Source organism: Euprymna scolopes, chromosome 40, assembly GCF_053919585.1.
Source record: "Euprymna scolopes isolate OS-2025 chromosome 40, ASM5391958v1, whole genome shotgun sequence".
Classification (NCBI taxonomy): Eukaryota; Metazoa; Mollusca; class Cephalopoda; order Sepiida; family Sepiolidae; genus Euprymna; species Euprymna scolopes.
In genome coordinates, this window is record NC_136521.1 from 57,332,506 (window position 1) to 57,359,829 (window position 27,324).

The window sequence follows — 27,324 nt, forward strand, 5'->3', positions numbered from 1 at the left end:
GAGAGAGAGAGAGAGAGAGAGAGAGAGAAATAGAGAAAATAGATACATAATTAGGGAGAGAGAGAGAATAAACAAGATAGACACCAACAAAGATTTTAAAAAGGGGTGATGAAGAAATATATACTTTTTCAACCGTGTTATAACACGGTTGAAAAAGTATATATTTCTTCATCACGTTCGTTCAGAATCTCGAAACACATGATCAACTGTAATTTCCTAACAAAGATTTCCTATCAAAGCGTTGACGTGCAGCTCTTTGATTAGACGATGGTATACTGACTCACATAATCAAGTATCACTTGGCAAATCTATAGAGAAAAGTGCAAATTAAAATCCCTCATTTTCAAAGCTGGCGAGTGTTTATCAGCTGATTTCAAGGTCAGAGCCAGTTCCCATATTTCATGGGAAAATACAATCGTGACATCATACTATATTAATTAGGGGATGTTATCGCTTTTTATAATCTGCATGAAATCTTAGAGGCTCAGTGAACAGTGACATAACCTTCTATTGAAGCGTATACACTTTGATTTGGTTTAAAACAAGCATTTTTGCATTTAATTTTATCGGAAAGGCTGCGTAGAGCCACATGCGTACGAACCATATATTTTGGCGTCGCAGTCCAAAAATCGGAGTCGAACAGTCAGACTTTTTGTATATATTTAAGAGTAACAACGAAGGAAAAAATATGAAAAAAGAAAAAAGGCGAAAAAAAGAGAAAAAGAAAATTAAATATGAAAAAGAAAAAGTTATCAGCAAAAAAAAAAAAAAAAAAAAAAAAACGACAAAAGGAAGAAAACAAGAAAACGAAAATAGGAAAGAAAAAAAAAAACGGAAAAGAAAACGAAAAAGGAAAACAGAAGAAAACGAAAAAAATAACGGAAAAAAACGAAAAAGAAAAAACGAAAAAATAACGAAAAAAGGGAAGAAAACGAGAAACGAAAAAAAAAGCGGAAAAGGAAAAAAACAAACGAAAAAAAAAACAAAAAGGGAAAAGACGGAAAAAAAAAACAAAAATGGGAAAAGACGGAAAAAAGACAAAAAAGGGAAAAGACGGAAAAAAGAAAGAAAAGAAAACGAAAAAGGAAAAAAAAAAGAACGAAAATGGAAATAAAAAGAAAACGACAAAATAAAAATGAAAAAAAAAACAACGAAAAAAAGAACAAAGAAAAATAAGGAACAGAAAAAAAAGAGAAAAGAAAAAGAAAAGAAAAAAAGAAAAAGTGAAAAAAATTCTACTTACATGCTAATTTGATGATTCCCTTTTTACTCTTAACAGATTTGGCGCCCGGGGTTCCACTATTCCCATTCCATGCCGTGCAATGGCAGGAGTAATCATCCTTTCCAAAGTACTCCTCCACTTCCTCCCGGGTCACCTCAATACTCGTTATCAAGTATTTCTCATTGGTATCCACGTCCGGTACTTCCACCCGGGAGGTACTTCGCATTGGAATCAATTGTCCCGAACATTTGAAAATGATTACCGTCGATCGTTTCGCGTGGCAAGAGATTACTACGGATTTGTGCTTCAAGACATAATAACGGTCTTTTGGTTCCACTCGAAACTCTGGCATTTCATATTCCTCGGCAAGAGTCACCCGCAACAGGGCGCCTAAAAAGAAAGATATTTTCAAATTATTGATAGAATTTATTATCATTTTATTTATTTATTTTTTTTAAATCGTCAATCACTATCGACTATATAATCATCATAATCACTTAAAGGTTATCCATACAAATATCGCTATACAATACTAGAAAGTCACCATGACCCAGATATCGATACGCGCGGTCATCATCATCCAGATACAAAATTAGATTTGGAGTCACAATCCCTCCCAATAACAATCCGCATCGAGTCATCACCATCCAAATAGCAATACGCGCCGTCACCATTTACAAAATTTCAAAGCGGTTTAGGTTAAATGATCAATGCACATTCGTTGACATTAAATTTGTATTTGACGCGTGAATGTTTAACGCGTAAAGAATTGATAAGAAAATAGAATAAAATGTGTGAAAACATGGTTCTTATTAATACGTTTATGTCATTCGTTCCAATGGTTTTTATTTGTTTTATTCATCCCTCTTCTTTTGAAAAAGTTATTTTAAGTAGAATAAATATTCATCTTTTTTTTTTAAATGTGTTAGTGCGTTCTTAACTGCTTTCGGGGATACAGTAAAAAAAAAAAAAGACAAAGAAAAAAAAAAAAGAGAAATATAAAGAGGAAGAAATGGAGAGAGTGATAGAGAGGTAGAGAAGTAGAAACAGAACGGGAAAGAAAAGGGATATATATATATATATATATATATATATATATATATATATATATATATATATATATCGAGGGTAGATAGAAGAGAGTAAATTCAAATCTGCAAGAGGAGACTTATCGAGATAATATGAAGTTCTACAAATTTCAATGGATCTGAGAGAGAGAGAGAGAGAAGAAAGAGAGAGAGAGAGAAGAAAGAGAGAGAGAAAAACTATACAAAGGGAGAAAAAGACAGAGAGATAGTGATAATGAAAAGCAGAGAGAGAGAGAGACCATGAAAAAGCAGAGAGAGAGAGAGAGACCGTGAAAAAGCAGAGAGAGAGACCGTGAAAAAGGAGAGAGACCGTGAAAAAGCAGAGAGAGAGAGAGAGAGAGAGAGACCGTGAAAAAGCAGAGAGAGAGAGAGAGACCGTGAAAAAGCAGAGAGAGAGAGAGAGAGAGAGAGACCGTGAAAAAGCAGAGAGAGAGACCGTGAAAAAGCAGAGAGAGAGAGAGAGAGACCGTGAAAAAGCAGAGAGAGAGACCGTGAAAAAGCAGAGAGAGAGACCGTGAAAAAGCAGAGAGAGAGAGAGAGAGAGACCGTGAAAAAGCAGAGAGAGAGAGAGAGAGAGAGAGAGAGACCGTGAAAAAGCAGAGAGAGAGAGAGAGAGACCGTGAAAAATCAGAGTGAGAGAGACCGTGAAAAATCAGAGAAAGAGAGAGAGAGAGAGAGACAGACAGAGAGACACCGTGAAATTCAGAGAGAGAGAGAGAGAGAGAGACAATGAAAAGTAGTGAGAGAAAGAGAGAGAGGCAATGAAAAGCCGAGAGAGAAACACACACACAGAGAAAAGCACAAAGAGAGAGAGAGAGAGTTAGGGGGGGGGGAGACAGAGTTAGAGTGAAATCAAGAAAGAGAGAATAGATAGACACCGAGAGAAAAAGAGTGAGGTAAAGAAAGATTCAGAGGGAGAGACTGAGAAAAAGAGAAACACAGAGAGAGGGAAGTGATAGAGAAAGTGGGAGGGGGGGCAAGCGGGAAGGGGAAAGACGTATAATAAAAGGAGAAAAAGAGGAACGAAAGCGGAAAGAGCGCGAAAAAGAAAGGAAAATATATAAGAAAGATTAAAATAATCAAATAAGCACAATGTTTTTTGGATAAAAACAAATTACAAAAAAATACGCGGTTTATTTTTAGCATCAATATTCGACGTGTGAACAGCTTATCTTGAAATTCTTTGGCTTCACGGAGATAAAGTAAAATAAAATGTAAATACAATGAATGGCGTGCAGAAACAGATCGAAGATGTTTCGGTGAATTAGTCGCCATTTTGTTTCGCCGATTTTTTTTTTTTTTTTTTTTTTTTTTTTTAATTCATTTCCGTTTATTTTCGCGAGACTTTATTACCTGTTCAAGCGAAACAACTCTGACGCACAGGTTAGTTTTCATGCTTAACTAGCGGCAAAATCACACCCCATCTGTGCCTAAATCAAAACGCAAATTCCGTGAACAAAGTTTATTTTCTAGAACTGCTCGCCTGTAGAACTTTGTCCCGCTGGCCTGCTTTCCATCTGACTACAATATGGTCGTATAATGTAAATAAGTTCTTGTCGAAATGTCCCCTTAGATGAGGAAATTATACACACTTTCTACCAACCATTACTAAGGTGTTGTCCCGGAGACTACCGTACACATTAACCTTTATCCTCGAGTGGCCTTCGGGCTTTGATAAGTAGTGACTCCTTTGTAAAAAAACAAATATCCCCAGATACGGGAAGATTTTCTATGCTTCGAGCTTCTTTGCTTGGATTGTTAATCTTTGGAATTCTCTCCAGATATGAAGTTTTTTTTTTATTATTTAAGAGTCACCACTTATCAAGGCCTAAATACCTCTCGAGGATAAATGAATGTAAGGTGGTAGTGTAAATTGGGTAGAATTTGATTATTTATGGGGACGGTTCAACAAGAACTTGTTTACATTAGATTTGAAGACTACCATGTTGTAGTCAAACGGGAAGCAGGCCAGTGGAACAGTACTCCAACGGCGGGCAGTTTCCAATCTTACCGACATGCAAAACATTTAAATGTAATGTGAACAAATATCTTTCTGTCCAACTCACAAATCCAGTTGTCCCTCCCCAACAATGTTTCGCTGAATTCGACGCCATTTTTTTTTTTTTTTTTTTACCGTTTGTTTTTATTGCTTCGGATTTATTTCCGCTTGTTTGTAATTTACGAGGCATTCATTCGTAATGGAAGAAAACTCCCAGAGAGACACTTCCGTTGTTATATCTCCCTGATTATTTTTGTTGCTTTTACTTAAAATGGACGCAAATCCACTCGAGGACAAGCATTAGTAGTTTGTGTCGAGTTATAGAGAGACGAAAGCCTTGCAGACCACGGTTGGATCTGAGCTGAATTCGATCCCGTAATGAGACGGTTCATATCGATGAAAATTAACATTTTCGGTATTTCGACTTAAATATGTTGTTACCGACACGGACTGAAAGTTTGCATGTGCCAAATCCGAATTCAGTTTGTTCCACCGAAAAAACTAACAGATGTTGGCAACCTTCACGTGATCTTTCCTGTAAATACATAATGCTTTTCTAGAAAGAGTTTTAACTAGAAAGATATCAGGGGAAACGAATGCCAATAATAATTATGCGATTTATACGAAAATGAAGGACTTTAGATAAAATGTGTAAATATTAATATTCACCCAGATTCCGATACAATTTCCGATTCTGTTCCAAAGTTCCGATTCTATCAAAATATCTAAATCTTTAGCTAAAATTATTTTATATCTATTTTATTTTTCGGATTACCGTAAAAACTTATAGAATACAGGCTGGCCGCTAGAAAAGCGGGAAATTTGAAGGTCAGAATAGATCATGAATAAAATGCTGATTGCTATTTTTTTTATTGGTTCTTGAGGTTAAAACGCCGCAGTGAAGTGCACGGACGACATTTTGAGTATCTATTGGTATAATATAACATCTGTCTTTGAAAAACTTTATAAAAATAAATCATTGTTTGACAAATTTCCCGCTTTTCTAGCGGGCACACTGCATTTGCATATATTTCCGCAAACGTGAAACTACATTTGGGAAGGGCGATCTATAGAATTTAGTTTTACTGGTTTAAGTTAAAAAATCAATTCAGGTTCAGACAAGAACATACATACATACATACATACATACATACATACATAGCCAATCGTTTTTGGCATCAGAAAAACGCATAATTTTTCCGATTCCAACTTTTCAGATTCCTGATTCCGATTAATTGTCCCAACGCTAGTAGATATACCATGAAGGAGAAAGGTTAAGGTAAGGAAAAATACAAATCAACAATTTGATAAACGGACGATTCCACCCAAAACCAAAAGGGAATATTTGACGTCATCGTTTCAGAAACGTCCGTCGCCATTGCAATGTCCGGAAGATAACCAGTGGACATCGCTCTAATAATCATAATGGCCACTTTCCTCCTTCTTTAGTAAATCAAGGAAACCGCTGTTCGAATTCCAAGAGCGAAGAATTAAATGATATTTTCGCGCTAATTCCATACACTCTGCGATGCCTACCGGTCAATAAAAATGATCGCGACAGACGTCTATTGCCATTAATAAAGGCGTCTAAGCACCATTTCCAAGGACGTTTGGTTCGATCGATTATGATGACAGTGATCAATCACTTGAGAACACAAGTCGCGCGCGCGCACACACACAAACAGATCGAAGAGGTCGGAGGAGAATCCTTGTTCGTTTTATTCTTTAGATATTACCACGGAGTATATTCAAGAGTATTCTTTATTCTTTAGATATTATCATGGAACATATTCAGGAGTGTCCTTTAAGATTTTACCATAGAGTATATTCAGGAGTATGTTAGTATGAGCATAGGTGTACAATTACATGTCAATGACAATGGGTAGGTTCGTGTCTAAATCAATCGCTAAGTGCTGTACTTTAATATATTTCCATTATATATAAATAAATGACACTGTTTTTGACAATTATCGGTTATTGTGAGTTCAGCTTGGTTTGGCAATTCATTATGTGGTTTCAGGAAGATAGAGCCACATGCCACACAGCGCGATATACGATCAATTTACAGAGAGAAAAATCTCATGAATAATTTCACGAAATGGACCTATCAACTGGCCACCTCGTTCGTGCGATTTAACCCCATTAAATTATTTTCTTTCGGGATATGTAAAGTCCTATGTCTATGCTAATAAACCAGACACAGTAGACTACTTAAAAGCCATTTGGCGCGTTATTGCCGAAAACACAGGCTCATTTAATGCGTAGAGTCGCGAAAATTGAACCATATGTCCGAAATTGTATTTAGATTATAAATGGCAAAAATTAATCTTTGGAATAAACCAAGTAGTTGTATGATAAAAATATTTCCTGCTATTTTTTCTTAATTTAAAGTTTGCCGCCTTTAAAAACATCCTTTATAATCACGACAATATATTTAAGTACAATTCTCTACTTGGTGTCTAATACCTTTGCTGATGAAGAGACTGTTTCAAGAAAAAATTGTTTCGTTTCAGAAACAGCCGTACACATCTTAGAGGTTGAATCCTTGGAGCCTACGTGGATGATTTTTCCATAAATCGTATTAACTCACAGTATATATATATATATATATATATATATATATATATATATATATATATATATATGCTATGAGGTAATGTGATTTATGGAAAATCATTTACGTAGGCTCCATGTATTCAACCTCAGCATGGAATCTATGTACGCTCGTTTCTGGGGTGAAACAAATTTTAATTGAAATTCTCTTCATCAGCAGAAGTATAAGGCACAAAGTAAACAATTGAAACATATGATCAAGACTAAAGGGCGGATAGCCAACATTTACTCAAGAAATAAAGTTTTTAAGCTAAAGAAAGATAATAGGGGAAGATAATGGAAGTGGACTTGAATATCTACATGCCTTTCACCAGCTTTAAATACGAGAATCCGATTTAAACCGTATGTATGAGACGGAACTTTACAAAATTTCAGATTCTTCCTCGATCTGCATTAGACAGGTTGGACAGTAAAAAGTAAAGCAATATGGTATCACGAGCTCAACGAAAAATGTTGCTACTTAAATCCCAGGCAACATCGGGTCTTCTTGCTAGTATAAATATAGTACCTATTTACTATGCCTCCCCACGGGACAGAGTTAGACACTAGGGTCGTTTTTTAACGTGGAGAAAAGGTACAAAAATAAAAATTGTCTCAGTCGTGAAGGATTTCTCCTCCACCGAAAGAGAACAACAAATAGAAGTGCAGCATCTGAAGAACAGATGGTATTTATTTGCTCCCCCACTGAGCAAATTAGGCACAAGGCCGTTTTTAATGTGAGGTAAAAACCAGCTCCCCTAAAAGTAGGCAAAAAGGGGGCACTCTGGTTACCAAAAATAATAATTGTCCCAGTATAGAGGGTTTCCCCTCCATTGACTGGTACATATTATCTTAAGTGCAGCATCTGCCGGAACAGATGGTATTTATTTGCTCCCCCACCGAGCAAATTAGGCACAAGGCCGATTTTTAATGTGAGGAGTGAAGGGAGGGGAAAGGGGAAAAGGGGACCAGCTCCCGAGAGGTGGGAAATGGGAGCTGGTTAAAGGTCAGACATGTGGGGTTGCCCCCACATCTGGTCTTTGCTAGTCATAGCTTGCAGTATCTGCCGGAACAGATGGTATTTATTTGCTCCCCCACTGAGCAAATTAGGCACAAGGCCGTTTTTAATGTGAGGTAAAAACCACCTCCCCTAAAAGGGGTCACTCTGGTTACCAAAAATAATAATTGTCCCAGTATAGAGGGTTTCCACTCCATTGACTGGTACAAATTATCTTAAGTGCAGTATCTGCCGGAACAGATGGTGTTTATTTGCTCCCCCACCGAGCAAATTAGGCACAAGGCCGATTTTTAATGTGAGGAGTGAAGGGAGGGGGAAGGGAAAAAGGGGACCAGCTCCCGAGAGGTGGGAATTGGGAGCTGGTTAATGGTCAGGCATGTGGGGTTGCCCCCACATCTGGTCTTTGCTAGTCATAGCTAGTCATAGCTTGCAGCATCTGCCGGAACAGATGGTATTTATTTGCTCCCCCACTGAGCAAATTAGGCACAAGGCCGTTTTTAATGTGAGGTAAAAACCAGCTCCCCTAAAAGGGGTCACTCTGGTTACCAAAAATAATAATTGTCCCAGTATAGAGGGTTTCCCCTCCATTGACTGGTACAAATTATCTTAAGTGCAGCATCTGCCGGAACAGATACTACACTTTGATCTTGACCAAAAGGCCAAGAAGTATAAATATAGTAAACGCGGACTCAACATGATTAATATATACACAAGAACGGAATGGTTGCGTGATTGCGTCATAATCTTGTGAGATCAAATTTGCAAGGCGAAAACCAAACACGATATATAGAATTTTATATTTTATTTATTTATTTTTACACGGGAATCACCACTAATCAAGGCCTGAACGCCACTCGAGGATAAAGGTTAATAAATGTAATGTGGTAGTGTAATAATCGTTAATGGTATAAGTTGAGTAGAATTTGATGTTTTTAAGGGAACGAGTCAACAAAAACTTGTTTTCATTGGACTTAAAGCCTACCATATTGTAGTTGCCCGGGAAACGGGCTAGCAGACAGTGTTCCACAGACGGGCAGTTTTAAGAAAGGAGTTTTGTTCGCGGATCTACGTTTGGATTTAGGCACGCAGACTGGAGGTAATTGTTGACAGTGGTTGTAGCTAGTCCAGTATTTTTGTGAAAGTTTTTTTTTTTTTAATGGAAGTCACCACTTATCAAGGCCTGAAGGCCACTCGAGGATAAGGGTTATTGCATGTACAGTAATCAATGGGATAATATCGTAGTAATCGTTAGTCACAGAGATTTTATAAAGTGGATTACTAAAAGGGGGCAGTTTATCAGGAATTTGTTTATGTTTGACTTGAAGACATCCAAGTTGTAGTCAGGTGGGAAATAGGCAAACTGAAGAGAGTTCCACAGACGTGCACTTCTAAGTTTGGTGAAGAGAGACCTACCTAAGATAAGATATCAGGCGAGCACTTGACTTGCAAAGACAGGCTCACAAAGTCTCTTCTGTCGAAAAGAGGTTGCATGGATGAGAAAATAGAATCATATAGGAGGTTTCGAAACCGGTTTTAAACTCTATCGAGGCAGAATGGCGCGCCGAGCAGCAGCAGATTGTTAAAGGCAACGTGATTGTGCTATATATATATATATATATATATATATATATATATATATATATATATATATATTGCTTTAAACAAAATGGCCGGCAACACCCAAGGTGTCCCTTTCATCAACAGACTCATCAGGAGTTAATCGTTGATCTTAAACTAAATAAATAAAATAACTCGCAAGAACAAATGTATGGGGCATGTGTGTAAATTTTACCGAGGGGGAGAGGGGCGAAAACGGGTGGAGATACGAATAAAATATTTACAATAATATAAAATATATGCAATAATATAAAACATATGTACAAGTGGGGCAAGGAGAGAGTTAAAATATATCTCCAAATAAGTCTAATGATCTGACGAACGTCTGTCGACAGAGAGACGGTCTGTGTAGGAGAATAGAGACCGACTCCAAAATTCGCATATGATTTTGAGAGCCCGATGCAAAATCCTAAAACGACGATTAGCTCCTGGGGAGTCTATTGATGAAAGGGGGCCCTCGGGTTTTGCCGGCCATTTTGTTTAAAGCAATATATATATATATATATATATATATATATATATATATATATATATACAGGGTGGTCCAAAAGTAGGTTTACAGTTATTAAACTACCTTTTATATAGTTGAAGTTACTTGCTAATTAAAATGTACAAATAATACAAAATACTCCACAGATTATAGATCTAATTTACATAAACAGCTTGGGCCCTTTTTTAATGGACTTGTAAATGAGGAGAACTACCTGGACATGCTTCGTGAAGAAGTAGTACCACAACTCAGAACTAAACCTGACTTTGATGAACATTTCTTTCAGCAGTATGGAGCACGACAACATTATGCGTCTAGAATAGGAGACTACCTTAACCAAGTTTTTTTCCACAGCGTTGGTTCGGAAGAAAGTGCAGCATCGAATGGCCACCATGTTCACCTGACCTAACCCCAATTGATTTCTTTTTTGGGAGTGTTGTTAAGAACAAAGTTTATGAAAAGGAACCCAAAACAATAAATGATTTAAAAGATTGCATTCATGTCGCATTCACAGAAATTGATGAAGATCGGAATTTGTGTCGCACTGTGTGTCAGAGTGTCTTTGAGAGATTTGAAGAATATTGCAATGTTGAAGAAGGACATTTTGAGCATCTGAGAGATTAAATTATTTGTTTTTATGTTAACAGGTCTTATGAATTTCCTGCTGTTCTGGTGTCGAATTTCAAATAATATTTAAACTATTTGAAGATTTTCAAATAACCTAGTTAAAGAATTTCAAATATCAAATAACTGTAAAACTACTTTTGGGCCACCATATATATATATATATATATATATATATATATATATATATATATATATATAAGCCCGGGTTAAGGAAGTGGTTATTCATAATACGGATTTTCTAGGGCTCCACACCATATGTGAAATTGGATTATCCCAGAGACCTTTTCGAAAATTTGCAAAATTGGCGGTGAAAATTCATTTTTACCGTGTCAACTCCCCTCCCCAACATGAAGCCGAACGCAGCGTTTATTCTAGAATTGTGATGTTTTTTTGCTTATAATTACCTCCCCACCCCAACCCCGTTTTCTAGGCGAGCGATGCGTGCAAACGAAACAAGGTGAGAAAAGAGTTTATTTCCCAAACCACCAACCTTTCAAAGAGCAATAAATAATTGTTGGATGTCAAGTCGCAGTTAGGGAAACATTTTTTTTATTTCCCGCGAGTCGAAAAGAGTAAATTTGTTTCCTTCTACACAATAAAAGTGGAAAAAGCTATAAATTAAAACAATCTATCTCTCTCTCTCTCTCTCTCTCTCTCTATATATATATATATATATAAGTGCATTTTTACCTAAATGCGAGTTGGGAATAATTTTTTCTTTTACCAATTTTGTACGCCCATATAGGGAGCGGCATACGCATATATATATATAATATATATATATATATATATATATATATATATATATATATATATATATATAGGCATCTACGACTCATCAGAGCGGCTAAATCTAGCGAGATTCGTAATCAGAACCCCGTGGTAAGAAGCCTAAACTCCTACCACTGGACCATCTTGCACGACTGTTTGGATATATCTCGATTTACGTAGATGTTTGTATTTATACGTTTTGAATGATTTCAATTGTATATACGAAAGTTCATTTTTACCTAAATGCGAGTTTGGGAATAATTTTCCCTTTTACCAATTTGATACCCCCAGATGGGGAGTGAACAAGCAAACAGTAGGTCCTAAGGCGCATTTAGGTAAAAATAATAATTGTAATAACCCAAATATTTGTCATCCATGGTTGCAGAAAAATCCGTTTGCAAGCAGCCTAAAATATCGCTTCCTACAGTCTTGACAGACTATTGATACTCACTGTAAAGGTGCCTGCGTGTGAAATTTTTGTGGCAAGAGTTACGCAATATCCAACCACACTTCTGAAACGACATTGTTGAATACCAGTGGAGGTTCAGGACGACTGGAAACAATGCCGAGATAAGCGGAAACCATATACAGCGCCTAGCCTTCCCAAATAGTCACCCGTCTGGTAATGGCCAGGCTCAGCGTTGCTTAACTTCGGTGATCTGACGACAACCGCTGTGTCAACGTGACTGTGCCGTACACAAACATATACATACATACATACATACATACATACATACATACATACATACATACATACAGAGCGTGCTAACCCCTTGGATTAAATAAAGGGTTCCGTTTGAAATTCCACGCAGATTTAAAATTTCGACAAGATACACCTGAAGAAGGTCAGACGTTACATCGGCCGATATGTAATGAAAATGACATTAAAAGGTGAGAACAGTAGTTCAACTAATCCAAATACGAATTATCAATATCATTGCCTTAAAACATTCAGAAAAATGTATAACATGGAATGCAATTATCAGTTTGAGAAAAGAAACTTGTCACCTTCCAATTGTATTTTTCTAAAAATCATTTTATTAAAAATACCAAAACCTTCCCCTGGGTCCATGAAGTATTGCATGCTAAAATTATTTGGGCTAAGGGGCTCACGGTTAGTGGGGAGGAGAGAGAGAGAGAGAGAGAGAGAGAGAGAGAGAGAGAGAGGGGGGGGCGGAGTGGGCGGGAATAGGGCGTGTTGTATAGCGTGACAGCTAAACGTCATGACACCTTCCGTTTTATTAAAGCTAGCGCTCCGAAAAATTTTCGAAGATAATTACAAAAGAAGAAGAAAAAGAAAAAAAAAAGAAAAAAAAAAGAAAAAAAAAAAAAGGACGACGAGGTTTCGAAAGCAAAAGAAAAAGGTGTGTTGCACTTTGTCAGCTTTTAAAAATTATATTTCAAGCACCTTTCTTCGGAATGCATTGACAATTTTGTCAACGGAAGGTTATATATTTTTTTTTATTTTAAAAAATATTTTACATTAGAAAAAAAAATATGTGCCAACGAGATGAATCTATTAGCAGGATTCGTGGAAATTCTGCAGCTGAACTGGTTCAATCCGGTCAGGCTGTCTGACGAGACTGGTTTCCTGACCCAAAATGCACAAATCATTGATCTAGTTTTTTTTTCTTTTTTTTTTTTTTCAAAACTCAATCATGTTCTACAATACCCAAAACAGCAATTAAGACATTTTTTCCATATGAATCCATAAATTTTTTTTTTTTTTTTTTGCTTGATGTTTTTTTTTTATATTTTGAAATATTTATTCATGGTATTTGATTTAATTGTTGTTTTACGGCATATCAAGCCTTTTTCGGGCCTTCACCTTCACCTGCCCCGTGACAGTTGCCGACCAGTTTTCTTCATCCTTCCCTGTCCTCTGCACGTTTGACCGCCTCGTTCAGCTTCAATCCTGTCCATTCTGTGATGTTGTTTTCCCAGCTCTTCTTCTGTCTTCCTCTCTTTCTTCCTCTGATTGTTCCCTAGAGAGCACTGTCTTGGCAAGTCTCGCTCCTCTTGTTACATGGTCGAACCATTTTAGTTTGGTGCCTCCTGATTGTGATAAGATCCTCATAAGGACCAATGGCTTGCTTTATTTGATTGTTTAACTTCAGGGCTCTACATTGCGAGTGAAACAGTCGCATTTGCGAGTAATTTTTCCAAGTGGCGACTAGAAATAATGAAACGCTTATCTTTTCGCGATTGTATTTCTTTCACTGACAATCTTCCAAAGCTCACTACTGAGTAAAAAAAAAAAAAAAATCTTTAACTTTTTTTTTTTTTTTTTTTAAAATAAAACTAGCAAAGTCAAATTATTTAAACAATAAAAGGTTTAACAAAACAAACGCTGTTTTAAAAAAAACATCTGAAGAAATTCGAATGTTTATATCTCAACATAAATTTCGGTGTATATTTAGAATTACACTTATTTAAAAAAAAAAAAAAAAGACATACAAAATCTTTATGATGTACGTACTCGTCACGGAATGAAGACGTCATATTCTAAAAATCATGTGGGTTTGGCTAGTAACTTTTCTATTTGGCTATTAAACGAAAATATTTAGTTGTTAAAGGTCAACTTAAGATACATTTATCCGTAGAGCTCTGAACTTCTTAATTGGTTATGCGCCTATGCGGTCTTTGTAAGAAATGCCAAGAAAACGTTTTTTTTGTATTTTTTTTTTTTTTTGCTTGATGTTTTTTTATATCTTGAAATATTTATTCATGGTGTTTGATTTAGTTGTTGTTTTACGGCATATCAAGCCTTTTTCGGGCCTTCACTTTCACCTGCCCCGTGACAGTTGCCGACCAGTCTTCATCCTTCCCTGTCCTCTGCACGTTTGACCGCCTCGTTCAGCTTCAATCCTGTCCATTCTGTGATGTTGTTTTCCCAGCTCTTCTTCTGTCTTCCTCTGATTGTTCCCTAGAGCACTGTCTTGGCAAGTCTCGCTCCTCTTGTTACATGGCCGAACCATTTTAGTTTGGTGCCTCCTGACTGTGATAAGATCTTCGTAAGGACCAACGGCTTGCTTTATTTGATTGTTTAACTTCCTCATTGGTTATGCGGTCTTTGTAAGAGATGCCAAGCAGTCTTCTGAAGCATCTCATTTCTGGAGTCTGAATCCTCTTTTATTCAGCTGTAAACGTCCATGTTTCACAAGCATCCAAGAAAACTGGACATTTTTATTATTGCCATAAAACTCATGTAATATATTCATCTATTTACACGAATATTGAAATACACATGTTGTAGTAAGAAAATGATTTATAGATTTTAGTTTAGTTTTACTTGAGGTTGAAAATCAATAAGAAATATTTTATTTTGTCCAGATTTCGTATATATTATAGAATCGTGATTCCAAAATTAAAAAAAAAAAAAAAAAAAAAAAGGATTTGGATGCCATCAGCTAGAATCGAAACCGAAACTGTAGCATTCAAAGCTGGTGACGTTACCACTGTACCAACGTGACACGCATATGGACTGATTAAAAATTAAAAATAAACTAAGATGAATGTAAAAAATATATAACGATGTTCAGTTTAGACCCATTTTTGACTCCTTAAAAACAATTTTAATCGGCTAAACACCCATAAAAGAACAGTCCGTAAAAAAAATCATTGAGACCCCTGCGACTTTTAGTTTCGGGGGAGATAGAGTTTGAAAATATGGACACAGACAGACATATAGTTGTTTATATATTAGATTTTAGTTAGTTTAAAGGGGAGTGATACGATGATTGTCTTCAAACTGTAAAAATTATAAAATTCAAATTTCATAAACTTAGCTTGATTATTATTCATAGTGCTTGAAAAAAAATGTGTTTATGACAACAATGAAATCCTCCACTCTGAGACAAATGGTGGCATACTGAATGTAGGCAATGGACAGTTGCAATCTGGAGGTACTTGGCATCTATCCAAATGTTGAACTAATATGTACAAGGCGTGCTTGAATCAATTCCCACGTATGCTGTTATATTCACTTATTTACGACTGAACGAATTTGTTCAACCAGGTCATAAAGAGTTAACAACTTTTAAAGAAACATAATTTGTATAATTGAGCCTAGTTTTGATGACGATTTAAGGCCCCCATGTAACGCATGGCCCTTTATTATTGAACTTTGACCTTATTAATATCTCGGCTAAAGAAGTTCCCCCGTTCTACAAGTACTCTAAAATATTCACGAATATTCCTTCTATTTCTAAACACATAAAATATCTCTTGTGAATATATCCCTCTAAAAGTTTTATTTTATTTTATCGTGTAGCACGTCTCTTCAAAAGAAAAACCCCGAAATATGACCTTTCAAATTGGTAATCACCTAAGATGGAAATTGCCTAAGATGGTGACTCCCCAACTGGCGACTTTTCCATATATGTTCTAATATTTATCAAGTGTTTGGTTTAGTAGTTTTGTAGAGGAAAAGAAAAGAAAAAAAGCAATAACGCCGATGTTAAGAGCATTTTAAGAAAGACGGTATATTAGGACAGCCTGACCTGGCAGCACTAGACGTGTGACGGGACGGATATATATATATATATATATATATATATATATATATATATATATATTATTAACTATATTATTAACTATATACAAATACACGTTGGTCTTTGTTAGTGTATCATAAAATATGAAGCTTCAGACATGAAATGAACAACAAAAAAAAAAAAAAAATAAGCGATCAGCAAGAGAAAATTTCTACTTTCTAACGTTATTGCGTAATTAAAAACTAAACAAAAACAAAAAAGAAAAAAACGGGAAAAGTAATTTTGTACATAAACTAATTAACGATATTGACTAACAATGGATCGAAATTAGCGAGAAGACAAAAAAAAATCAATATCAATCAATACAAATGAAATGGATTAGTCAAGAATTGGGCGATGCCCACCACCCCACCCTGCTTAGTTCATTAAGAAGTATGAAAATTAAAATAGGTTTGTCACAGAAACAGAAACTTGCATTGTAGCGTCGAAGAGGAGGAAGAGGCGGCGGTGAAGAGGATGCTGGTGAAAGGAACGATCAAAGAAAAGATGGAGGAACAGAAGCCTAGCAAGAAACGACGAGATGAAGATAAAACTCATCTTCTAGCATCAAGAGGAATTTCTATAGATGACCCTCCCCCCCCCCACCTTGCTACGTGGCTTCCGGTCCGTTGGACACATTACCGCGAGTTAGCTTCTCAGCTGATTAAAACGTCTTTAAGTCCAATGTCAAGAAAAAAGAGAAATACGCATTCATGCATGTTTTTCGCACACATCAAAATATACTCTCCGTTCAAATTGTAACACCAGCTTCCGCATAAAATACACGTCAAACGAAACCACACACACACAAAAATATTAGCAATGAACTAACATCTTCTTAAAGGAAGAAGGAAAAGTCCTGGGAGGATGGACCCTTTAGAACTGCACAGGACCATCAATCAACGGGCAAAAGGTCATCACAAGAATGGTCTAGACTAAGTAGTTTCATCCATTGTCTGGAGCGATATATATATATATATATATATATATATATATATATATATATATATATATATATATATATATATATATATATATATATATATATAAAAAAGAAAGAAATTATATAAAAAGGAAACGAACAAAATCAACTGCGTCTAGTTATGGCGCAGGCCAATATTGTTTCCCGTTCAGTGGAGACGCAATTGAAATAATTCTCCTCTGAACCGACCAAATGTACGAACGCACTTTGCTTCGTTCTGCTTCTCTAAAAAGAAATCAGCAACGACGGTCTCGTTTAAAATGCACATCTGCACATCAAACGAGACAGCACGCACGTGCACTATGCCGCTGTGTGTGTGTGTGTGTGTCGTCAGGTCAAACAAATAACTGCGTGTTTGCTTTTGTGAATTGTAGGTTTTTTTTAGTTTCTTTATCAACAAATCTCCAGCATCTAAATTTTCAAACACACACAAAAAATGATGAGTCTATCGAGTAATGATTCGTGCGTGTTACGTAGACTACAAAGAGGCTGGTAAATAGTCAGGCTTGATGGATTTCCAGCCGGGCGAGGGTGAGGCATTGTGAAATTGCAAGTAAGGAAAACATTTAAGATTCAGGTGATACACGCAGAGGTGTGTGGTAAGTTGTCATTTGCTGCGGCACGTTTCTGTTATTACCGCCCAGAGTTCGTCACGAGAAGTGCGTAATATATATTAGTGATGGGAAGATTCCAATATTTTTCCCGATTCCGATACAATTACAGATTTCAATTCTTTATAAATCTCTAAATATTTAAACAGAATTGTTATTTTTCTTTGATTACCGTAAAGAACTGCTAGGAAGACCTTATCCTGCCTTGACAGAGTTTAGAATAGAATCGTAGCCTAGTGGGGGCGTCCCTTTTCTCTTCCCGGCAACCTCTTTCTCACAAAAGAGACCTTGCGAGCCTGTCTGTTTGATCGGTATTTTCATGGCAAGGTCTCGTCTGAGCTCCAATCTATGCCCCCCCCCGCCAAATACCCACGAGAACACTCGTTCGGATGTAAACATTATCAATAATTTCCCCCACTCTTTATCTGTGCCTAAACCTAAACGTAGATTCCATGGACAAAGTTTCTTTCTAAGAACTGCATACGCGTGGAACTCTTCCGTTTCCTTGTTCTTCCAGCTGACTACAATATGGCAGTTTCAAGTCCAATGTAAACAAGTTCTTTATGAGCCATACCCTTAAGTAATCTAATTTACCAAATTTACACTTCAAACGATTGCTATGATATTGTCCTTTTGACTACTGTACACTCTTTAACCCTTATCCTCGAGTGGCCGCTGAGCCTTAATTAAAAGTAATGATTCTTTAAAAAAAAAAAACAAAAAAAAAAAAAACATGCTAAATGTGCAGATATTTCCCTAAACGAAAAAAATACACTTGTCGGAAAAATCTATCGATTTTAGTTTTACTAATAGTTCAAAACCAATAAATATTTATTATTTTATAATTATTATCGGCAAAGGAAGATTTTGCTTTGAATATGTCAAAAAAAAATAAAAAATAAAAATAAAAATAAAATAAAAATAAAAAAATAAAAGAAAAATAAAAAATAAAAGAAAAAAGACAATTAAAAGAATCGTTTTGGCATTGTAAAATAGGCAATAATTTTTCAGATTTCGATACCCCAATGTTCCGATTTTTCCGATTCTCGATTAATATATTATATATTATATATATATATATATATATATATATATATATATATATTATATATATATATAGAAAATAAAAATCTTATTTAAACTTTATTCAAATTTTCAAAAAAAAAAAAAAAAAAAAAAAAAAAACTAAGGAAGGTATACAAAATTTTAATTATATTCGACAAGTACAAACAAAGAAAAAAAAACCTTATTCCATCGAGTTTCGAAAAATGCAATTCTTCTCATTAGAGGAAAGTGGTTTGCAAGATATACAATAAATTTTGCAGGTTAATGCATTAAAGGAAACAAACAATATGAAGTTAATCATACTTGCATCAAAAAAAGTTATTTAACACTTAGTGACATTTTATAGGGATTCATAGAGATTAAGAAAGGAAAAGGAAACGAGGGAAAAGGGAGAAAAAAGATTTGGTAAAAATCCAATGAGAAAGACGTTAAAATCCAGAACAGGATAAATGTGAAATGGAACGATTATTGGAATCGGAATTCGGAAAAATCGTAACTTTTTAAGGTATTGGAATTGGAAAAAAATTCTGTCTATTTTCCGATGCCAAAGACGATTCTTTTAATGGTCGCTTTTTGTTTTTATTATTTTGTTTTAATCTTCAACTGTTGATTATAATGATGAAATATTTATTTATTTAAAACTACAAGTAAAACTAAAATTTATAGACTACACTACACAAGTGTATTTTTACGTTTAAGAAAATATCTGCGCATTTAGCGTGTGTTTTACAATAATCAGGACAAATAACAACTCTATAGTTAAATATTTAGAAATGTATAAAGAATCAGAATCGGTAATCGTATCGGAATCGGGGAAAATATTAGAATAATCCTATCACCAATATATATTTTTTTAATTATTTATTCGAGCGTTTGATCGCTACAAACAATCAATTCAGTCAGCCTTTTTTCTATGGCGTCGAATGGTTCGGGGTCGCCTGAAGAAGTCTAATTGACTGAAACAGATGGTTGTTTGTAGCGACCAAATGTAACTGTTTACCCTCGAATAAATAATATTTTGCTCTTGTTATCGAGCACTATCTAACAGCTTCGTATTCTTTAGTCCCTATTTTTGAACATCTAAAACCTGAATATATATATATGTCAGGTCAGGTCATATGCTACTGGTACCATGTAACCCAGTACTACCTGCCTCATGGTCGAGTCACCGGCGACTAAACTGTTTCCCCCACCAAACTTGTTTGGTGAGGAGGGTGGTTAGTCTCCCTGAAGGATTAAAAACAAGACCTTCAAAAGAGCGAATGAACCCCTTTTTCAAGGCCAAGGGCCAACTAGCACCGTGTGTGTTTGTGTGTATGTATGTGTGTGTTGGGGCGGAGAGGGCTCCCGTAAGCCGTGGTGAAAGCAACCTTTCTAGTTGAAGTATATCTCTAATTTAAAAAAAAAACAAAGCGGGAGACCAGTACCCGCATTAAGCTGATCTGCAGTTTAACTTGTTGCTGGCTATCTTGCTCTTGCTTGTTGCTGGATCTCAACATTTTGAACCGAGAGAGAGAGAGAGACTTAGCTGTCGTACAAAGCTAAGTAACATCTGTGTATTTATACTCCCTCAGGCATTTGTCTATTAAAATGGTCCTGTGGCGATGGAAGTAATTTTTGGGCTCATGGACTTGTCTGAGGGAGTGGCACTCGTCTGACAAGAACGTTGCAATCATCATATATATATGGTGCTGAAAAGTGGCTCTTGTGTCGCAAGCATATCAGTCAGCTCGATTCCTTCCATATGGGATGTCTGCGTTCTATTTGCAATGTCAAATAACAATATCGTGTTTGGAATAGCGAGTTATTGAAACATTTTTTATTATGATACAAATGCTGTGGTCTGGTTATCTTGTAGGATTGGACGACTCAAAAGTTCCAAAGCTGCTTTTTTTTTTTTTTATGGGCGATTGACCTCGTCTGCCCTCTCCCAAGAGGGCAGACGAGGATTAGCAGCAAATGGAAAAAAAAGGTTTTCTCAGGACTAGACAATCTGAAAGCAACCGCCTTCGTCACAAGGACGCCTTTCGTGCGGATTTTAACTCAAGGCATCAGCAAAATTCAGCAAACAATTGTACCGGAATTGGGAAAAATATTGGAAACGTCCCCTCACTAATTATATATATATATATATATATATATATATATATATACACACACTTCTTAATCACGCATCGCAGTTAAGCAACGATGAGCCTGACTATTACTTGATGGGTGACCATCTGGGAATTCTAGACTCTGCACGTGTTCTCCGCTTATCTCGGCATTGTTTTCTGTCGTCCCGAAAATCTACTTGCCACTAGAATTTTACAATACCGAGTCAGGAGAGATGCGGTTGACGATTTTGCAACTCTTGCCAGAAAATTTCCACGCAAAGGCATTTTTACAGTGGGTATCCATATATATATATATATATATATAATATATATATATATATATATATATATATATATATATATATATATGGGAAAATATGTTTGTTCAATGTTTACCCTTTATTCATACCAATCTTTTAATTTATGAAGCTCGATATAACAGAGCAAGCATATACAAACAAATGACAAATATAGACTTTTGTCATATATATATGTGGGTGTGTGGATATTTACGGGGGGAAAAAAGTCGTAAGTGCCTACCTACGTCACGCACCTTCAGAAGCAAAATTAACAAAAGCTCAAAATACCTGGAATGTTTGAAATTATATTGATCGTTTATTATTATTTTTATTTTGTTTATCTCATAAAAAGAATTTGTTTCGTGTCTCGATGGAAGAATATCACGCTGCTGAGATGATTCGAAGTAGACAGCTAGCGATATAGAGACGAGCACGCACGCGCGCACTGACAAATACACATCTTCATAGATATGCACACGTGTGTGCAAACATGCACGGATTATGCAGAATCTCATAAAACGAAACCATAGTGGCCTACATACACACGGTTACATACACGCATATTCATATGCACACGTATATAAATATATACACATGTACATATTATGAATCATCGAACTAATGTTCTCATCTTGAGTGTGATTTTCACAACGTTTCGGTCGATGTAACCTCCGACCTTCTTCAGGTGTATTTTGTCGAACTCGGGAATGTTTCTGTCGAACTCAGGAATTTGGACAGAATTTCGAGCGGAACTCTTTATTTACTTCACGGGTGTAGCATGCTCTTGTTCCGTCAACCATGACCGGATAGAGGTCCTAAGTAATTCGCAATTGTATTTTTTTTTTTTTTTGTGAGCGACCAAGAGCACTCTACCCCGTGAAGTGAATAAAAGGCTCCGCTCGAAATTCCGTCCAATTTCCTGAGTTCGACAGAAACATTCCCGAGTTCGACAAGATACACCTAAAGAAGGTCGGGGGTTACATCGACCGAAACATTGTGAAAATCACACTCAAGATGAGAACAGTAGTCCGATGAATCCAAATAATATGAATAACCAATCCTCATCTAAAAATGTAGGTAACGTCATAAACATGCATACCTATATTCACGCATACACACACATTATATATATATATATATATATATATATATATATATATATATATATATTTCAGAGGAAACATCATTTAATTTAAATACCAAAAAAAAAAACAAGAAATGGGCAGGTGAAATTATTAAAATTACCTTAAGGCCTTATCGTCTGACCCTCTAAGAGGAAACGTCAAAATGATAAATTAAAAACTAAGAAAACGAATGAGGGAAGAAGGGAATTTTGGTAACAGTTGGAAGAACAGTGGGGGGAAAAAAAAATCTCACTGTTCAGGTGGTTTTAAATCAATGAATATCTCCAACTGGTGTTTCAGAATCTTTTGTCTACACAGGCTAGGTCGAGAGTTGTTAATAACCAACGCCTCAATAATATTGAGATGATAGTTCGACCTAGCACTGTATAGAACAGAAAAGCGGCAAAATTAATTAGGTCTAATCCCGACATTTATCTTTCTCGCCCGGATAAAGGATCGGGCGTTGTTATACTTAACAAAACGGATTATATCTCCAAAATGTTACAAATCTTGGACGATAAAAGTAAATTTCTCCGTTTGGGTGATTTAAGCCATGATGATACTTTTCGTATGGAAATAAAAATCCAGAAAAGATTTCTTCAACTTCATAAAAGCGGATTTATTTCTAAAGAGATTTATGATAGAATCCGACCCATTGGCTCTCAAAGGCCTAGAATGTACGGTTTACCTAAGGTCCATAAACCCAACATTCCTTTGCGACCCATTTTATCTATGCTGGGTTCTGCACAACACGAACTTGGTAAATGGCTGGTTGATCTTCTTAAACCTGTGCTTTCTTTTTATTCAGTCCATTGTATCTCTGATTCTTTTCAATTCGTATCTCAGATACAAAAATTACCTTTATCTAAAAATACCGAGTTCTTGGCTTCCTTTGACATTAATAGTCTTTTTACTAATATACCTTTGGATGAAACCATTGGTATTTGTGCTGACTATCTATACCGTGGCCCCTTAAAATCTCCACAATTTCCTGAACGAATTTTCGTTGAACTGATGGAACTTGCTACTAAATCAGTCTCCTTTAGTTTCAACAATATTATGTACCGTCAAATTGATGGGATATCTATGGGTAGCCCTCTTGGTCCTTCGTTAGCCAACATTTTCGTTGGATTTTTGGAAAACGAATTATTTTCCAAAATTACTAAGCCAGCATTCTACACACGCTACGTTGATGATACTTTTGCATGCTTTCCCTCTCGGAGTGAAGCTGAACAGTTTCTTCGTCTTCTTTGCAACCTGCATCCATCTTTACAATTTACTATGGAGGTTGAAGACTGTAGCTCTCTCCCATTCCTCGACGTTCGTGTTTCTAAAGTTGGTACTACGTTTGAGACCTCTGTTTATAGAAAACCTACATTTACAGGGCTCTATCTTAATTGGTTTTCTTTTGCCCCTCAGTCTAGAAAAATAAACCTCATCAGCGCTCTTACGCATCGTGCACTTATGATTTGTTCACCAAACCGTCTTGATACGGAACTTGAGGAAATTACAAATATTTTTCTTAATATTGGATATCCCATTAATATAATAAAATCTACTATTGAACGTAAAATTACTACATTTAATAGTGGTAAACATATTGGTCCATCACGTTGTCCCATTTATCTAAAATTACCATGGTTGGGTCCTGATGGCCTTCATATTGTTAAAAGGATTTCTTCTGTTACTCAACGTTGTTTTCCAGCTACTATGCTTAGAGTAGTTTACACAACTCGAACCTTTTTCTCTTCTTTTCGTAAAGATGTTTTGCCAACCATTCAAAAGAACTCTGTTGTTTATAAATTCGTTTGTCAGTGTGGAGCTGACTACGTTGGAAAAACATCCCAAAGATTAGAAATGAGAATATCCCAACATATCCCTCGGGATATTCGACTACACCAGGTTTCGAGAATATCCGGGCACTCCCAAGCTCATGAGTCTGCCATTGGTAATCACCTGTTGAGTATAAATAGGTGTGCCGATCAATATTCCGATGGGTGGTTTTCTGTTCTATACAGTGCTAGGTCGAACTATCATCTCAATATTATTGAGGCGTTGGTTATTAACAACTCTCGACCTAGCCTGTGTAGACAAAAGATTCTGAAACACCAGTTGGAGATATTCATTGATTTAAAACCAACTGAACAGTGAGATTTTTTCCCCCCCACTGTTCTTCCAACTGTTACCAAAATTCCCTTCTTCCCTCATTCGTTTTCTTAGTTTTTAATTTATCATTCTGACGTTTCCTCTTAGAGGGTCAGACGATAAGGCCTTAAGGTAATTTTAATAATTTCACCCGCCCATTTCTTGTTTTTTTTTGGTATTTAAATTAAATGATGTTTCCTCTGAAATTTCTCCTTCCATTTTGCTGTACCAAAAATTTACTTATATATATATATATTTATACACGCAACTACGTACACATACATAAATATATAAACACATACATACTAATACATACTTAGAACACCGGGAGACGGTTGCCCTAGGATACGTTTTTTTCAGATTATGATGTGGAATTTGATTTTCTGACCCCTGCTTACGGTATTTGCCCCGCATTACAGTGTTATTTGTAATGTCATGTGTATTATATATTGTGCTTATTTTGGTATGAATTTTTACTGCTGAATCCTGGGGTTCTACTGTACACGTTAATACATACATACGTACGCGTGTGCGTGCGTGTGTATAAAATTAGTACGCCATGACAGAAACTGTCTGCAACGTTCGGACGACACGTGCGATAGTTAATTTATCATCGTAGGCTTATGTGTTATTTTTACTTATATTTTTTTTATTTGTTATCTTTACTAGTTTGAATTAGGTACATTGGAAGTTTTTTTTTTTTATTTTTTTAGAAAACAGATTTTTAGATTTTTCAAGATTGTTTCTGTAAACATTTTCCCCGAAACTTGTAATTATATATATATATATATATATATATAATTGTTGGGACGATTAATCGGAATCGAGAATCGGAAAAATCGACAAATTTGGGGGTATCGGAATCGGTATCGAAAAAATTCCTTTTGATTGTATATTTTTTAAAATTTTGTTTAAAACAAAATCTTTCATTGTTTAGTAATGATAAAATAATCAATATTTATTGATTTTAAAATACCAGTAAAGCTAAAACCTATAGATCATGCCCCACAAGTGTAATTTTAAGTTTAAGAAAATATCTGCACATTTAACTTTTTTTTTTCCTACAGAAATCGGGGAAAATAAAAATCCTACATAGATTAATATTTAGAGATTTATAAAGAATCGGAATCAGAAATTGTATCGGAATCGGGAATTTAGTACGGAATATTAGTGATGGGGCTATTCCAATATTTTCCCTGATTTTCGCGGTAGATTTATAATTAATTTTTCGAAAGACGTTCGTAACGCGAAATGAAACCGGTCAGTTTCTTCTTTGACATTTCTTTATTTTGTGTTTATTTATTTTTTTTTCATTTTGTCTTTCATTACATGTTATTTTCATGACATATCGTATTTTATCCACATCCGAACCCCCCACCCCACCCCACCTTACATGCGCATAAGAAATGTGTGATCTTACTAAAAAAAATCTTAGCGGCGGTCTATATTTTGCAAAAAATAATTGTCATTCAATCGAGATTTTTTTGTCTATTCTTTCTTTCTAAAGCTATCTTCTGTTTAACAACTTGGCCTGTCCAGGCCGATGACAAGAAAGGGGATACGTCATATTTGTGTGTGTGTAGTAGGAGGGTTATAGGAAGGGGGATATCTATGTGCTGGGAGACAGGTACAAGTGTGTGTCATACAGAGAATATAGTAAGACATCTACATATGTGTCGAGTATTTATACATATGAGTTGCGAGCTGCCAATAAGAAAAAAAACAAAAAAACAAAAAACAAAATAAAACAAACAAACAAACAAACAAACAAACCTAAAACGAAAGGAATTTCTCAAAGTCGGAGCCACGACCAAACTCACATATGCAGACGGGCTCAGCGGTAAACTTCAGATCTCACAGTCTGAGGTCCTATTTTCAAATCTTGCCATGCTCAGCCACGCTGACATTAATGAGGTCAAGCAATAAATCTGCCCATAGATTTATAGTTCGTTGGATTAAACCAATCTGCTACAAGAAGTGGTGCCAAACCATGTGTGTGTGTGTGTGTGTGTGTGTGCGCGCGCGCTTTATTAAATTAAATTATTGGTTTTAATCGTCCTTTTTTTGGCACCTCAATTTATAAAAGATCCCTCATTACTTTTTTTTCGTCTGTAATATTTCAGTGCTATAGATTTTCTCCTGATCAGATAATAACCGAAAGAGCTCTTGAGAAATTTCTACTTATTTTCAAATGTATTTATAAATTCTGTAGCTCCAAACACACACACACACACATATATATATATATATATATATATATATATATATATATATATAAGCTACTTACACGGTCTGTGTGTGTGTGTGTGTGTATCTACATAAAAATGCTGTAAAGAGATATTTTTTATGTATCAATTTTCAGTATTTGCTTCAAGTACAGCTAGGTAAAAAGTTATTAAAATATTTGATAATTTAAGCTACAGAGAATTCTGACGATTCCCTGCGGGGATGGAACGCAGAAAATTCTGTGTAGCTGTATTGTCATATATTTTCATAACTTACTAATATATATATATATATATATATATATATATATATATATATATATATATATATATATATTAGTTTTGCGCTTTAACAATTTATGCATGACAGGACAAAAAAAAAAGTGTCCCAAACTAAAATGAAACGGGTATTATCAACTGACAGATCCGTCCGTCTCACCTTCCACTGGTAGAAAAAAAAAAAAAAAAAAAAAAAAGTCCGCAATCAATCCCCCATCCCTGAAAAAAAAATCTTGCTTATTCAAGATATTGAATTTGCCCCCAATTTCAGTTCATATGTCAAAATTGCGGATTAAAAAAAAAACGAATCTGTTTTCTTCAAAACTAAATTCCTTTTCGCACGTGCTTTTTTTTTTTTTTTTTTTTTTGACATAACTTTTAATGTTGTTTTTTTTTTTTTACATAACTTTTAATGGTTTATTTTTTTGTTTTCTAGGAATCGGGCGAAAGAAATTCCATAACGGTGAAAATTTGACAAGAATCATTTAAAGATTCCGCTCTCTTTCTGATACAACCATAACTACAACCACATACGGCAC

At 35.5% G+C, this 27,324-nt stretch overlaps 1 protein-coding gene across 7 annotated transcripts in view; it reads right to left on the reverse strand.

Annotated features, from left to right (window-relative positions):
• The window catches only part of LOC145265584 (netrin receptor UNC5B-a-like), a 573,104-nt gene that overhangs the window by 451,168 nt on the left and 94,612 nt on the right, over positions 1–27,324 (reverse strand). For all 7 annotated transcript variants that reach the window (XM_080121591.1, XM_080121590.1, XM_080121593.1 and 4 more), the window contains exon 2: positions 1,244–1,612. In XM_080121591.1, the coding sequence (XP_079977717.1) occupies positions 1,244–1,612 (369 nt within the window). The remainder of the gene's footprint in view (positions 1–1,243; positions 1,613–27,324) is intronic.